Source organism: Mus caroli, unplaced genomic scaffold (assembly GCF_978045245.1).
Source record: "Mus caroli unplaced genomic scaffold, Mus_caroli_1 scaffold_17, whole genome shotgun sequence".
NCBI lineage: Eukaryota > Metazoa > Chordata > Mammalia > Rodentia > Muridae > Mus > Mus caroli.
Window position 1 is genome coordinate 94,702,862 of NW_028227272.1, and position 16,166 is coordinate 94,719,027.

At 45.2% G+C, this 16,166-nt stretch overlaps 1 protein-coding gene across 1 annotated transcript in view; it reads right to left on the reverse strand.

Annotated features, from left to right (window-relative positions):
• The window catches only part of LOC110311360 (transmembrane serine protease 2), a 39,655-nt gene that overhangs the window by 10,856 nt on the left and 12,633 nt on the right, over window positions 1-16,166 (reverse strand). The window contains exons 3-7 of the mRNA XM_085832501.1: window positions 14,577-14,796; window positions 9,304-9,390; window positions 8,691-8,810; window positions 2,834-2,960; window positions 718-828 (exon numbers count right to left, since the gene is read on the reverse strand). Coding sequence (XP_085688627.1) covers window positions 718-828; window positions 2,834-2,960; window positions 8,691-8,810; window positions 9,304-9,390; window positions 14,577-14,796 — 665 coding nt within the window. The remainder of the gene's footprint in view (window positions 1-717; window positions 829-2,833; window positions 2,961-8,690; window positions 8,811-9,303; window positions 9,391-14,576; window positions 14,797-16,166) is intronic.

Sequence of the window (16,166 nt, forward strand, 5' to 3'; positions counted from 1 at the left end):
TGCTACAGTGTCATACAGTTTGTCCCTCTGAGCTTATGGTGGAAAATAAGCCCCAGGGTCATGGTACTGAGTGCAGAGACTTGGTGTAACTGTAATCCTCAAAGGTGGAGCTTTGTGAAATTGAGTCACTGAATTCAGGAGTCTCTAGGACAGACCCCTGGTGACTTCATAAAGACAAGAAGAGGCCACACAGGGCTTACCATTCCTGACATGCTGAGATGTGACCCAGGGACCCTGCTAGAGCCATGCCATGACATATGGATCTTCTATTTCTAAGAGCATGAGCCAATACAATAAAAACCAAAACAAAACCCTTTTCTTTATAATGCAGTCTGCTTTAGGCATTTTGTTATAGTAACTAAAAGCCAACCAACATTTACCCTAGCACAGTAAATATACGTTCCAGTGTCTGCAGAATAAAAACCAATCAACCAAACAACAACGAAAGTCTAATCTCATTTCACAATGTTAGCTATTACTAACAGTAGGCCACACAGTAGAGATTGAAACCAAAATGACAAAGTACCATGTAAGTCACAGAAGCTGGTAAGAATAAAGTCAAGGTCACTGCAAATCCTGTTTCTAATTTCCAGCAGTGTGAAGCTCACCTCTTACCTCCACCCAAAACATAGTCTAGAAAAATCAGCTCAGGAAGGCAGTGCCTGTGAGATTTCCTCATCCCTCTCAAATTCTGCAAATCAAAGGAGCCCTCCATACCTGTGGTAGAGTTTTTTATAGAGGTCAACATTGCCTGCGCTCACATTCAGCTTCATAAAGCTCGTTGCCCCACTCTGGTCTGGTATCCCTTGGCTAGAATAAAAATTGTTCCTGGAAAAAAGGCAGAAAATCTTACTGAAAATAATGCTTCAGGCATATCAATTCACAGAGCATACTCTGTATCACAGAGCCACCCTTTGATGATGGTTGCAATAAAAGGGACACATGAACATTCTAGAAAACAAAACCCAAGGCCAAATTCAACCATGCTGTCTGAAAACCATTGTCCAATCCAGAAACCTTGCAAGGTTAGAGTCTCCCATCAGCTGTGTTTCATACCCAGGATGAGCTAGGACAACAGTATGCTAAAGACGCCCAATTACACACTGTCTAATAAAATGTACAGATGTTAGCCTACCTGGTTATAAAATTTCCACTGCTTCTAGATATGGGGGTATCATTGTGTACATAAAAACTCTGAGTCACACATGATATTTGTGTGTGTAGAGACCACAGGTCAACACTGAGCCTCTACCTCAGTTGCTCTTCACCTTATATTTTTATATTTTACAAAGTATTTTGTTATTTTATATGTCTGTGTATATATATGTATATATATACATATATATATGTGTGTGTGTGTGTATGTATATATATGTATATACACAGATATATATCCTACATATGCCTAGTGCTCTCAGAGGCCAGACAATGGAACTGGATCCCCTGGTACTAGAGTTACAGATGGTTGTGATACCCTATGTGGGTGCTGGGTATCAATCTGAGGTTCACATGTTTTTGTGGCAAGCACTTTACCTACTAAGCCATCTCCCCAACCCTATAGCGTGGTATTTTGAAGCGTCTCATTAGCTAAGATGCCAACTTTCACACCATAGACCAACTCACCTTTGAGAATTGATGAATAGAATGCCCTACTGTGCATAGGAACTCACAGTGACCCCATGGAAGAAAAATCCTCATTAACACCAGAGCTCTCTTCCCAGGCTTAAGGCCTGCCATACTTCATGAGAGCCATAGTCTGGATGTGGTTCACCTGATGAGAGGACTCTGCAGTGGTGAGATGTGGCAGGAACTTTAAGTAACATTTGCGTAGCAGCAACTCCACTCCTACAAAGGGATCAATTCTGTTCTAAGGGGTCCACTTTACGTCTCTGGAGAACAGATCATTTCACAGCAGATCCAGACCCCTCAATCCTCTCTACCACATGTGCTCATCAGCTCTCCCACTTTTTTACCATGAGGTGAAAGAGTACAAGACCTTCACCAGAAGCCAGCACGTGATCTTTGATTTCCTCCAGAAGGGTGGGCTAAAATGAACCCCCATTCTCTATAAAGCACTCAGCCTCAAGTGTTTTGTTATAGCAGAGGGCATTTCGCAATGGTGGAACCCCTGGCCAGGAAGTGATGGCAGGAGATATTCCAATATTCCATCTCAACCTTGTCCAAAGTCTCTGGTTGCTGCACATAGGAAGAAATTCTTTTTTTCTCTTTCTTTTCTTTTCTTTTCTTTTCTTTTCTTTTGTTTTTCTTTCTTCAATTCTTTCTATCTATCTATCTATCTATCTATCTATCTATCTATCTATCTATCTATCTATCATCTATCTCTGTGTAGCCTAGGATTTTCTGGAACTCACCTTCTGTAAACCAGGCTGGCCTCAAAATCAAAGATCTACTTGCCTCTGCCTCCTAGGTGCACGGATTAAAGGTGTGCACCACCATCACCCAGCAGAAAGGAATTCTTAAGCGTGACTCTGCTCAGGTCTCTTCCATGCCCAAAGTCTTCAGTGGCTCCCACTTACAGTGAACAGAACAAAGGCTCAGCTCATCTGATGGACTGTGACCTATTTTTCTTGTTTTGTACCCTTCCTCCTGGCACCACAGCACTCAGTGGGCATTCCCAAGTAGCCAGGAAAGATGCAGGATGGGTGCAGTGAGGTGAGGTTGACAGTGCCAGGGGATGAGTTTGCCCTCTGCTTATAGGGCCAGCGTTAGGAAGGCTACAAGTGTCTGCAGCATCCAGTCCCTGAGAGCTGGCGAGAGAGTCTTTAAGTGTCATTATGATGGCATTGTGTCCCTCCTGGGCTGCCATACTCACTTGTATCCCATGTCTTTACATGCTGCTCTCCCATAGCTCTCGATCCAATCATCCTGGCACACGGGATACCAGGCTTTCCTCTGAGATGAGTAAACCTGGAGGATGAAGCTTTGTCCATAGAGGCGAACTGTTGAAGGAGAAAGAAATGCTCCATGAGTTCTTAACTCTAAACCCATATCTTCTAATTGTTGCCCTACCCCAACACTGCCCATGCACACCATTACAGCTTCTTCCTAAGGCTATGGCTGCACACAAAGAGGGACCATGAATCTCTCTGTTCCTCTGATTGAAAGCATTCTAAAGGAATTTCAGACAGATATTCAGACATAAATTCTTCACAATGGCCCACAGCCTGTCAGTGACCACAAGAGTGGAAACATGCCAGAGCCATAGCGGAAAGTTATTCGGCTGTCAATGGGAGCCAGGCTCTGACAGGATCAAGCTCTGACAGGAGCTATTATATGAATGAGCCTTGAAGGCATGACACAAAATGAAGGAAAAATCACAGCTTAAGGCAACCTCAAACACATGAAATGTCTGGGCTAGAAAACCTAAGAAAGGGCTGGAGAGATGACTCGGGTCATTAAGAACACACAGAACACACTGTCGAGCACCCAAGTTCAGGTCCCAGCACCCATGTTGGGTAGTGTTGGGAACAACCTAGAGATATTGGGAGCAACCTTGTTTGAACATTAACTGCCTTGTCAGCCATAAGTGCTTACTGGCACAAAGTCTTGGCCTCTGTGGGAAAGTACTGCCCCCCAGTTGAGAACAAATAGCTTTAGATCTTGTAGACAAGTACCTAGCAACCCATTCTGTTTTGTTCCTCCTACTGAGCTTTTTACCTCTCCAATATCCTGCTTTGGGGAACAGGTGTGTTCTCCCAGAAACAAAGAGTGATTCTGCATCATCCCCCTCCCCATACCCTGCTTCTATGAGTATATAACCTGTGTGGGAATAATAAAAATTTGCCAGCTTGACCATGCCTCCTGACTTGCTGTCCATTCTTCACATTTCTTGTCCCCCATTCTCTCTACAGGTGATCTTCAGACCCTGTTCAACGATCCCGAGGGTTGGGGCAGGTTAGCTCAAAACAACCTGTTACTGTAACTTCAGGGAATCTAATGCATACTTGTTCTGGCCTCCTGGGACAGTGCACTCATGTGGCATACACACACTGAGAAATACACATACACATACTTTTCTAAATTTATTTTAAAATAAAATATTTAAAAAGGGGGAGATTAGTAATTCCTTGGGACCTGAGCAAGCCTGGTTTAAAGAAAAAAAAAAGAATTAAACACAGAGCAACACAAAGTTCCTACCAAGCTCCCATTTTGAACAAGTTGATCTCACATCCAAATCCCATGTCCTGGCAGAACACTCAGGTCCCTAACAAAGGTCTCAGCATTAGTACATGAGTGCTGAACTGATCATTTACATTTTGCTCCCAAAGGCACCAGCTCTTTCATTTAAAGACTAACATACTTAAATGCAACTAGGATCTTCCTTACTCAGCTCTGGTCTCTAGAGAGATCTGCATATCCCAGCATTCAAAGGATTTGTCATCTGATAGACTTGAGAGAGTGGCCAACTCAGAGCAGACTCCTAGGTACCTGGTGGGTCACCCAGGAGGTAAGGAGTTTACAAGAAGAATCTTCTAAACAGTACCACACCAAAGAGAGTTGGCTGTCAAAAGACAGGGCCACAGGACCAGGGGAAACAATAAGATCTGGTCAAGCCTTGGCTCACTTCCATCCTTGCCCTGACTCATTGGACAAATAGCCTGACACCTTAGGGTCCCCTCTCAAAGGGTGATCATTTTGGGGCCCAACTGCCTCTTTTATCTTGTTTTGTTTTGCTTTGCTTTGTTTTTTCAAGACAGGGTTTCTCTATATAGCCCTGGCTGTCCTGGAACTCACTTTGTAAACCAGGCTGACCTCAAACTCAGAAATCTGTCTGCCTCTGCCTCCTGAGAGATGGGATTAAAGGCGTGAGCCACCATGCCCGGCTCCCCAACTGTCTTCTATGACTTCAGGGATGAGTGAAGCCACAGAGCATGTGTGTTTCGTGGATATATAAAACTCTGCTACAAGCTGGGCAATAGGATGTCAGTCGGTACTTAAGAGAAACCACAAAGCTATGAAAAACCATACAAAAATCCCAATCACAGACTGCAAAAAGAACCAACTTAATCCCAAAGGTCTACACCTCACAGAACATCCAGCACAGAACATTCTGGAACAGCTAAGATAAGTCAAAGATCTGAGACTGCCAGGAGACACTGATGGAAAAGAATATGCAGGGAACAAGAGGCTCAGGACAGGGCAATCAGGATGTATGTACAGCTCCCAAGGAGATATTTTAAGAGTTAGGACTTTCCCCCTAATTCTTATAGCTATAAGTGATAACTCGAAATGTATGTTTGTGGGATCCATGGTGGTTAGTGTCCATTACGACACATCTCCACTACCAATTGAGCATGCTTGCCTTCTTTCCTTCAGCTGGGTTCCTTCTGTGTATCCTTCTCCTGTCTATGGTAAGGACACTTAGGATGGGCTCTGTCAATGCCTTAGCAGAGGGCTGTTGATCACAGTCACATCTCACAGCTCTTCAAGTTTTCTGACAGTTTTGAGAAAAACTCAATAAAATGAATAAGGAACTGGAAGGTTCTGATGTTCACTCATTCCCTACCCTTGGGAAGAAAGCGCCATGCACATCAGCACTCTCTTTCTCTCTCTCTCTCTCTCTCTCTCTCTCTCTCTCTCTCTCTCTCTCTCTCTCTCTCTCTCTCTCTCTCTCACACACACACACACACACACACACACATACACACACACCTTTTTTTTTTTGGCTTTTTGAGACTGGGTTTCTCTGTGTAACAGCCTTGGCTGTACTGGAACTTACTTTGTAGACCAGGCTACCAGGCTAGCCTTGAACTCACAGATATCAGTTCATCTCTGCCTCATGAATGCTGGGACTAAAGGCATGCACAACCAAGCCCAGTTTCCATGCACATTCTTAAGCATGTCACATTTAAGAGCAAACATGAAGGAGAGGGTGAAAGTATGCTATTCCCATCTATACGGGGCACATGCCATGCCAGGTCATCTGCCCCTTTTATATGAAAATTATAAACTGCACAAACCTAAACCTCAAACAGAAATGCCTTCCTAGCAGCTCATGTTGTGCTAATCCTACTGCCTACTCACAACCTAAGTATTGCATCCTAGGCATTGAAATCTAGCCCTCAGAAGATCATGAGTTGAGACCAACATGGGTAACTTAATGAGACCCTGCCTCAAAACAGTAGGGTATGCACAGGAATGCAGGGTAGTGGTAGAATGCCTGCCTTCCATGTGGTTCTGATTTCCACCTAGTGTTGAAATAAAATGAAATGAAAATTTGTTGCTCATATATAGACAAGAACAGAAACGGAGTGATATCTACTGCACATGACACCTTAGCCATTCTCAACACAGACCCTGCCCTCTTTTCCTAAAACATTTGCTGCCACCCAAAGAAAGGCAAAGAGCTATCTTAAGCTGTGGGCACTGTATCTCCCAAGCACACATCCAAGCTGAAGAACCAGGTGGGCACAGAACAGGCATCAGTCCACTCAAGTGAAAACAGCCAGGCCCCTTGGGAATTTCTTTGAGACAAGACCAAAGCTAAGAAATCTAATGCACACAGGGCATGGAGGAGGGTATGCAGCAGAAAGCTGCCCCACCCAAAGTCAGCCCTGAATAAACAAAACCCACCTTGGACAACTAGGTCTGTGGGATTTTTTTTTACCCCAAATTCCAAGAAGACTGGAGATCATTTGGGTGGAGACAGCAAAGCTAAGGAGATTCCTGTAGAGATTCTGTCAACATGAACTTCCCATTTAGGAGAATGGCTCCTGGGTTGGGACACATCTGAACTTAACAGAAAGTCACAGAGGAGCCAAGGCTGGCCTCAGCCCCTGGGCATGGGCAGTGCTTGGGGAATGAGTTCCAAGAAAGGCAGAAAAGCAGGACAGGACAGCTGCTGCAAGACAGCAAGACAGCAGCTCACTGTCAGCTGCAGAGCCAGGAAAACACAGGGTCTACACCACCTCATCCCCGCTTCAACATGGAGCAGCCAGACAGCAGGCTTTGCACACAGTGCCAGGATATCAAACGGTTTAGCTTCAGACTCTGGAACATGATTAGCACAACCCTGCCCTTTAGTTGTCTTTCTTGGTCCCAGCCTCCTGATGTGCTTGAAGTCAGCTTCAAAAATTAACAGCACAAGAAAGACAAATCCATTCAAGAAGACTCGGTGGGTTAAGAAGCACGCCATTGAGCTGAATTTGATCTCCCACAATCCTCATGGTGAAAAGAGACCCAGTTCCCACAAGCTGTCCTCCACCTTGACACGTGCATCACAGCTTCGCCGTTCTTGCCATACGCATAAGAAGTATATATATATATATGTGTGTGTGTGTGTGTGTGTGTGTGTGTGTGTGTGTGTGTGTCTATTGTCTTTTCAAGACAGGGTTTCTCTGTATATCCTTGGCTGTCCTGGAACCCTTGGCTGTCCTGGAACTCACTTTGTAGACCAGGCTGGCCTCGAACTCAGAAATCCACCTGCCTCTACCTCCTGAGTGCTGGGATTAAAGGCATGCACCACCATACCCAGCTCATACTTCTTCAAAGGGATATCACCTTGTGCCTTTTATAACAGAATGGCTGTCATTAGAATTTTTAACATAACTTGTGCTGGTGAGGGTGAAGAGAGAAGAAAACCTCTGAAATCAGCAATGGGATTATAATGTGACTAGCCTGTGGATGAAAAACAATATGGAGGCTCCTTGAAACCACTAGGACAGAATTATCACATGATCAAGCAATCCAGCTTCTAGAAAGGAACCTAAGCATCCATCAGCTGGTGTACGGACAAAGAAATGTGCTACATGCACACAACGGGCTAAGACTCAGCTATCAAAAGAATGGAACCCTGCCCCTTTGTGACGATAAGGACGACTTTGAGGAACTCTGCACTAAGTCAGTTCAGAAAGGGAAGCACCACAAAGACATGGGATCCAGGAGTCATATTCACTGCAGCTGAGGTCAGAGTAGTGCTCACCAGGAGTGGTTGGGGACAGCTTGTCAAAACACACAAAGTATTAATTACACAGGAAGAATGAGTTCAAGAGAGCTCTAGTACAAGATGGTGGTAAGTACTAACAGCACACTGTCCATCCAAAGACAGACAGACAAGTCCTCCATAAACATAAGAGCTCAGGGGATCTATGTTAAACAGCATGACTGCCCCATCTGTGGGGGTACATGTATAGAGACATCACACTATACCAGACAAACGTGACACAGCTTAGCTTGTCAGTTATTAAGTAAATAATTTAAAGAAAAAAAGCAAATATACTTGTTCAGTGCTGTCACAGTGGGCACAACCTTAAAGACACTCACTTTAAAAACAGCATAGTGCAGTGGTGGCTCACGCCTTTAATCCCAGCACTCAAGAGGCAGAGGCAGGAGGATTTCTGAGTTCAAGGCCAGCCTGGTCTACAAAGTGAGTTCCAGGACAGCCAGGGCTATACAGAGAAACCCTGTCTCGAAAAACCAAAAAATAAAAAAATAAATAAAAAACCAGCATAGTGCACCCTAACTTATTTTCAACAGCCTGTTTGTTTTAACTGTCATCCAACGGCAGTTGGGAACATGTGTGTTTGAGTTACTGAGCCCATCACTGTGTGTGCTGCAGGGCCAAAACCACAATCCTGAGCCTGGGCTCAGCACCTTGCCTGGCTGTCTCCAGCTGCCACTTTGTGGCAGATGTTAAGAGCTCAGTGCTTCCAGGGCCAGGGATAACTCACCACACCGGTTCTCATCTTCTCCATTGGGACAATGTGCTATCCCGTCACACCAGAGAGAAGAGCTGATGCATGTGCCTGAAGACCCACACTCCATCTCAGACGTAGAGCAGTTGCTGTCCCCTGGTATTGTATTGGGAGAAAGGGAGGAAAACTCATCAGGCTGAGCATCCAAGGAACTGCAGAGCCCTTAAGAGTCTTGTCATTCACCCTCAAGTCCAGTGAATAGGAAAAACCACCTCCTCACAAGGAAAGGACATGCCATTGCCACGTGTAGTGGTTTGAATAAGTTTGGCTCTTGGGAAATGGCACTATAAGGAGGCGTGGTCTTGTTGGAATAGGTGTGACCTTGTTGGAGGAAATGAACAGAAGCTCAGCAGGGTACAGCCTTGTTGCTACTTGAATGAGAGAACTAGTTTAAGACTCCCACAAGCTACAGATTTGTGGAAGCAAGAATACATACACTGTTTATACAGCAACCGGTGCATGGAGAAAAGGGAGGAAAAGGCAGCCTTGCCCTCAATGGAAACCAAACTGGGAGGCATCAGGTGGCTCCTCCAGCCTGGGGAGAAGGGTCACAGTCACGACCATGCACACAGTCCAGCCCCAAACTTACAGAACCTCCAAAGCAAGACAGCAGCCACAGCAGCACCCGCGAGGACAGTGCCCAGGGCGAGGGCTAAACACAGCGATTTCTTAGACTCTGCGGAAGAGAGGGGTGCTCAGGTCAGTGCTGTAGGAAGATGGTCCTTCTGCCATGCTTAGAGTCATCTTGACTTGAAAATACCACATGTCAGGCTGGGTATGATTGCATATGCCTGCCTCTAACCCAGGTACTCAGGAGGTGAGGACACGGGCAAGTGTTTAAGGCCAGCCTGGAATACAACAAAGAGGAGGAGGAGAAGCAAAAGGAGAGGATCTCAGAAGTCCAAGTCCAAAGTTCACTTGCTACACATAGCAACCAAGCCAGCTTAACCTGAGCACCTTTAAACTTGCTCAGAACTCTTGCATTACCTAAGGCTGGGGAAACCAACCAGTTAGACGCCTATTCACAATAAGGTGCTGGATTCTGCATGCTCCTCATGGAACACCACACTGAGCCTGAGAAGCCGAATGATTTTATGAGCACGCATTCACATTGTCATGCAGCCAGAAGTCCTAGTTTAGCGACCGACCGACTGTGCGTGGGTCCATTTAGTTGGCACATTAGGGAAGAAAAGGCACCGATTTAATTCATTTGCTTTCGTGCTGCTAAGGATCAAACCTAGTGTCTCACTCATGCTAGGCAAGTGTTCTACCACTGAGCTACACAACCACCCTATGCAACAGTATTGCCACACACATGCAAATGTTAGCTTGAACGTTAAGGGTGCCACTTGGGAGTCTCAAGGCTTCTCTGCAGCATGAAAATATGTGCTTGGGGGAAATGGAAGCTGAAGCTCCAATTTGAAATGAAATCCAAGAACACTAAGCTCTTAAAGCATCACCTTAGGGAGGGTTTGAAAATGGGCCAGTGCTCACAAAAAACAAACAAACACACACCCAGATCAAAAAGGAGAGCTGCCTGGTTTCAGCAACTGCAAGTACAAATCATATAATACTGTCCCCCAACACATCATGGGGGTGCCAGGGGCTTCAGGTAGAGCACCTATCCTTCCCCTAGTAACTTTGGGCTTTTCCTCCTGGCCAATTTGTTCCCAGAAATAACCACTCCAAGACAAATTATTTATGAATAAATGCTTAGGCCATAAGCTTCGTCTTGCTCCCCAACTAGCTCATAACTCAATTACCCTGTTGATTCTATTCTATGTCTTCCACATGGTAAGTTATCTCTCCTCAGGTTTATACAGCTGTCTCCTCCAGAATTAGAGGTAAATCTCCCCCACCTGACTAGTTCCCATAATTCCTCTCTCTCTCTCTCTCTCCCTACCAGATGTCCCACCTTCTAGTTCCTGCTACAGCTCATTGGTCATCAATTTTTTATTGACCAATGATGCTTCAGAGATTCTCTCTACATCCCATGGCTGCTGAAAGAACCCTATGGTATTTGATAGCCACTAGCCTCTTACTGCTATTGACACTTTCAGTAATTACAGTTAAGTGGAATTAAACTAAAGTGTATAAATTGAATCACTCAGCCTGCCACATGGGAGGGGTTTGCAAGATGGTTTGGCAGATAAAGGCACTTACTGCCAAGCCTGATGACCTAAGTTTGGTCCCCAGAACCTACATGGTAGAAGGACAGGGCTGAATCCAACAGACTACTATAACCTCTACACTCTGTGGTACACAAATAAATAAATGTTTAAAATGAGCAAACAAACAAAAAACAACGAAGGAACTCTTTGTTCAGAGATATGGCTCAGTAGTTAAGTTGCCCTTGCACAAGTCACATACTTGGTGACTCACAACTGACCTTGGCTCCAGTTTCAAGGGATCCAGTACCCTCTGCTGGTCTCTGTGGGTACTACATGCACTTCGTGCACGTTAGGTATGTGCAAGCACTCATAAAGAAAGAATAAAAAATTTCAGCTAAGAATAAAATAATTTAGAGAATTATTTCCAATACCTAACTGATTTCTTCCATCCATAGCAAACAGGGGTAGCACTGCTGGACAGTGGTTTAAGCCAAAAGTATCATCAAGGTTTAAAGAAAAGGCCTGATGTCAGAGAAGGGGCCCTGGGGAGTCTAAAATTTGGCATCTTCACAGTGAGGGGCTGGTCATTCCCAGCAACTCCCTCTCCAGATGAAGTTCCAGCCTCGAAAGGGAGTAAGGGGTGGGGTCCCTGGAGCTTTTCTTGGAAGAAAGGCTGAGAGATAGAATACAGAGTATAGGAAATATCATTAAAACGGACACTCCCAGGCTAGAAAGAGCCTTCAGGTCTGGAGACACCAGCTGCAGTGTCACTGTGCTTCCAGAAGTTGGCAAGGCAGGCTCAGGTTGGGCTCTGGAGCCAAGTGACCCAAGCTGATCTGCTTAGGACTGAAAGACTTGCTTTCACCTGGTTCCTATGTCCTGCTAATGGTATATACTCATATAATGCCTAGGGATTGGTCCTCATCCCCATCAACAGGGATTGTGCTCCTATGCTAAAGTGGGCAACCTGAACTCTCAGCAGCCTCACAGGGAGGCCTGGGTCTGAAAACCTCACAAGGCAGCGATTTTATCAAAATGCAGTGAGGGGTGACGGTGCCTTCAGGCATTAGGGTGGAGCCACCAAGAAACCCACAAGAGAAATTCCTTATGGCTCACCTGATGAACTACCAAGTACATTTTCCTCTTTGGGCAACTTATCTGCATGCCATTGTACCTGAGATAAAATGACTTGCTTAAAGCTGCCCACGTGGCTCAGTGGTAAACATTTGCCTAGCATGTTCAGGAACCTAGCTCAGCAGGAGAAAAACAAACACTGAATCAGTAACTTGGCTGGTGAGTAAGACAGATTAAATCAGGTGTCCTTCACCTCTTGTTGGGGCATGTGCAGAATCACAGTCTGGCTGGTTCGCTCAGGACCATGTGTGCAGCAAGAAACCCCCATTTCACCTCTGAACAGGCATTTGTCACCAGCTACAGTCTGCACAGCATAGACTTGCAAGGTTCAGTCTTGTGCCATTGTTCATTTATATCCATCTTTCCCAACAGAGCCTGTTGACTCAGCCCTATGGCATCTCTGCATCACAGGACTGTTGACTTTGATCTTCAAAGGCTCTTGCAGGTGCATTCACTGCCACTCAAATGGATAAGTTCCATGACAGTTGTTAAAGCAAACAGATGGACCCAAAGCTGAATGTCCTTATACTCCCAACATCTAAAGTTGTGCTACCAACATAATATAGGACACAGGTTCAGAGCTTAATGTTATTCTGAAAAAAATGTAGAGTTTTTGATGCCTTAATAGCAATAACATGTTCTCTTTTTTTCTCTTTTTCATCTCTTTTTCCTCTCTCTCTCTCTCTCTTTGTGTGTGTGTGTGTGTGTATACACCTCAGAGACCAGAAGATAACATTGGATTCCCTCCAGTTGGAGTTGTAGAGGAATTCAGATGCTCTGTGAGAACAGCTAATGCTCTTTACTACAGAGTTACCCCAGTACTGTGATTTTAAAAACATTGTCAAAGTGAGTGCAAAAAAATAATAAAATATAATTACTAAAATACTTTCCAGTTCATGGGCAAGGGCGTCATTCTGTACTTCTGGTAGGCTAATAGTGGGAAGCCCAAGACTGTAGTCTGAATGGATAACTATCAGATAGTGATTTTATCAAAACACAGCCAGAGATTTTATAATGCAGGTTTATAATGGAAAATCGCACCTCAGTGTTTATCCTCCCTATTTATTGGCAATTGACAGAAAACTAACATGTCCCACCCCTCATCTGTCACTTCCTGATTACTCCCTGGGAATGCAAAAGTATTCAGTAAAGTACACGGGGATGCTTCTGCCTTCTGGGCTGACCACTGAAGGCAGGACAGTCTTTTTGGAGGTGCAGCCTTACATGGGGCTCTTTGGCTTCTGATAACTAACAGTTCCTTGCCCTGACTTTCTTCCAGCCAGCATGGCAAGAAAAGGCCAGGTCTTCTGCACCTCAGCTGGGCTAAGATGAAACGGTTCATGCAGACAGGAAAGAAAGCAAGTGACTAGAGGTGAAGCAGAGCAAAAGACAGAAGAGCCACTCAGAAGTAGAGAGGGACAGCAGGAAAGCCAGGAATGTCCAAGTGGGACAAACAGATTCCTGAGGCCTAAGGCCTATCACATGACTGCTGATGAAGTATGGGTGGCCCACAGGATTCACTTTTGTATCAACCTTGAATTAATTACACATGAAACACACAGACAGGTGCTCATCTCATAAAGCAGAAACTCTCTGCTAGAAAGCTGGTGTGGAGCTGGAGAGATAGCCATCAGTTAGGAACATCTACTGCTCTTCCAGAGGTTCCAAATTTGGTTCCCAGCATTCGTGTTGAGTGTTTACAACCACCGAAAATACCTTGGACTCCAGCTCTAGACGATCCAACACCTTCTGGCCTCCATAGGCACTGGCACATATGTAATATACACAAGCTCAGTTTAAAAATATATATATATATAAAGTAGCTTATCAATAGAGTCTCTGGTGTCCTTGACACCAGAGAGGCAACACTGAGAACAGCCAGAATTAAAAGGTAGAGGGACATAGAGGTAAGGAATCTGGATGATGAGAGTAATCATCAAATGAAAGGGCCACAAGAGAGGGTAAAGAGATTCAGCTTTCATATTCAACCTTCAGCACTGTTCTGGGGCTATAGGGGGGTTAAGGGGCTATGGGGAAGACATGATACATCCAGGGCTGGGAGAGTAATCTTGCCATGGAGAGGCAGCCTGGATCTCCTAGAAAGTATATGGGCAGGCCCTGGAATGGGAGAAATGCCCCTTTGTGGGGAAAACCCTTCTTCTTCTAGGGCAAGAACTGGCAGAGGTGAGAGCTTCAACAGGTCTCTGGCTAGTCACAGGAGGTATCTTCACCCTGATCCCTCTGTGTTCTGAGCACATCAATAACATCTAAGACAGTTCACTCCCAACCTTGAGTGCTTACTGTTGATTCAAGATAACACATCCATAAGCACACAGGCAAGAAGGGACTGTGAAACCATGCACTAACAGTCCAGCTGAGCTGGGCAAGCACACAGTGGTGCTGCACCAAAGGCCAAGGGGAGAGCAAGGACTCTCCCTGCCAAAGAGAGATGAGGCAGAGCCCATGGCTCTGACCAGCCAAAGTGGAAGGCAGGTAAGACAAGATTGGCCCTGTTGGCAATGCAGTGTTATTGACAAGGTAGGAGAAATAAGAGACGACAAGAGAAGGCAGATCCAGAAACTGTAGTCCTTCATGATACACTGCTAAGGAGTCTTACTTGAGGTGCACAGTGCTCCTGAGGACTTGGGATGTGTGTGGATGACAGATGTTGAGGCTTGTGTTGTAATCCTCGGAGCATACTGGGGCACTGGAGATGGGTAGCACTGGGCTGGATACAAGTTGTAGCCATTGGGAGCCACTGGTGGCCTCGGAGGACAGATGTGCTCAGACTGATACCCGTGGTTCTCATAGCAAGGTCCGATTCCTGGAGGTGACCCCTAAACAATGGGAAAGGAGATAAATCAGTTATAGCTCTCACTCACTCTAAAGGTTTGGAAAGTTAGCGTCGTTCACAGAAAACAGGGAGAGAGCCAGCAGATTGCCAACCACTCTGTCATCACAGTAACTTGCTTAACATGACTAGACTCTTGTTTCTGCATTAACTAGAACACTCAACTATCTGTGTTTCATTAGCTTTGGTTTCCTGGACCACTTTTTTCCCATTATTTGTTCTTTGAAATAAAGAAAAGGTGACCGATAACTAAGATTCTGTAGAAAACATACAAGTTTGGGGTCAAAAGTCACACAGCTAGAGTCGCATTCTATGGTTCCTCCACTAGATCACCCCCTGAGCCTTGAGGTCTGAAATTTTGAGCCAGGTTAATGTCAAGGTTCAGGATAGCTCGTATCTGAGAACTCACCTGCTGAAGGGACCTCACATTCAGATCCTGTGCGCAACCTTGGGTATAGTAAATATACTTTTCAGCTGAGCTGAGAAACTGCTAGAAGGGACCAACAATGCAGACTCCTGTGGCCATTCTCTTCCAGGGTCCTTCTCTCATGCAGCTGTAGTTGGCAGTCCTTTACCCATCTGTTCTCACCAGGGTGGTGTTAGCTCAGTGTAAACATCCCTATAGAGTGTATGCATTTTGGTGCTGAGGGTGTAGGTACCCTTTCAGGGGAACTTGGAGGTCAAAGTAAGTGCTGTGTGAATGTAAAAAGGACAGGATCCACTTCTTGGGTATCAATCCTTTCACTGAGTCCATTCATGTGACCTTCCCCAGGCTGCACTCCTAGTATGGTCCAGCAGTTGTCAGGTTCAGTAGCAAGTTCACAGGTTGGCATTGTTATTTCCACTCTCCCTACTCTCAGTAGCTGGACCTCTCCCAGAGGCCCCGGCTACCCTATGCATGTCTAATGGTTCTTACCCCAAACCTCTCCAGCTCTCTTTCTGCTCAGGTTCTCTCATGGGCCTCAGGAATGACAGAGAAATCATCTTCTGGAAGCAGATATCCTCAGCAGGGACCACTGGATGCTCAGACTTTTGAAAGCTAATGTATTTATTGTGTGTGTTGCACGTGTGTGTAACCAGAGATCAGAAGACAACCTGTGAGAGCCAGTTGTCTCCTACCCTGTGGCCACAAAGATTGAATGCAGGTCATCTCTTACCTTACGGAGCTGTCTTGCTGGCCTAAAGGTTGAGAATTTTAAGGCAATACCAACACTCCAAGGTTAGTCATCTCTGCTTAATAACTCACTAGCACTCTCCTTCAAAGGTCCAAAGATTATAACTTGAAACATCAGGGTGAGACAGCGAAAGCTATCCCCATCTTAACAGAGCACTCCAGATTGAGAAACCAGGTGAGTG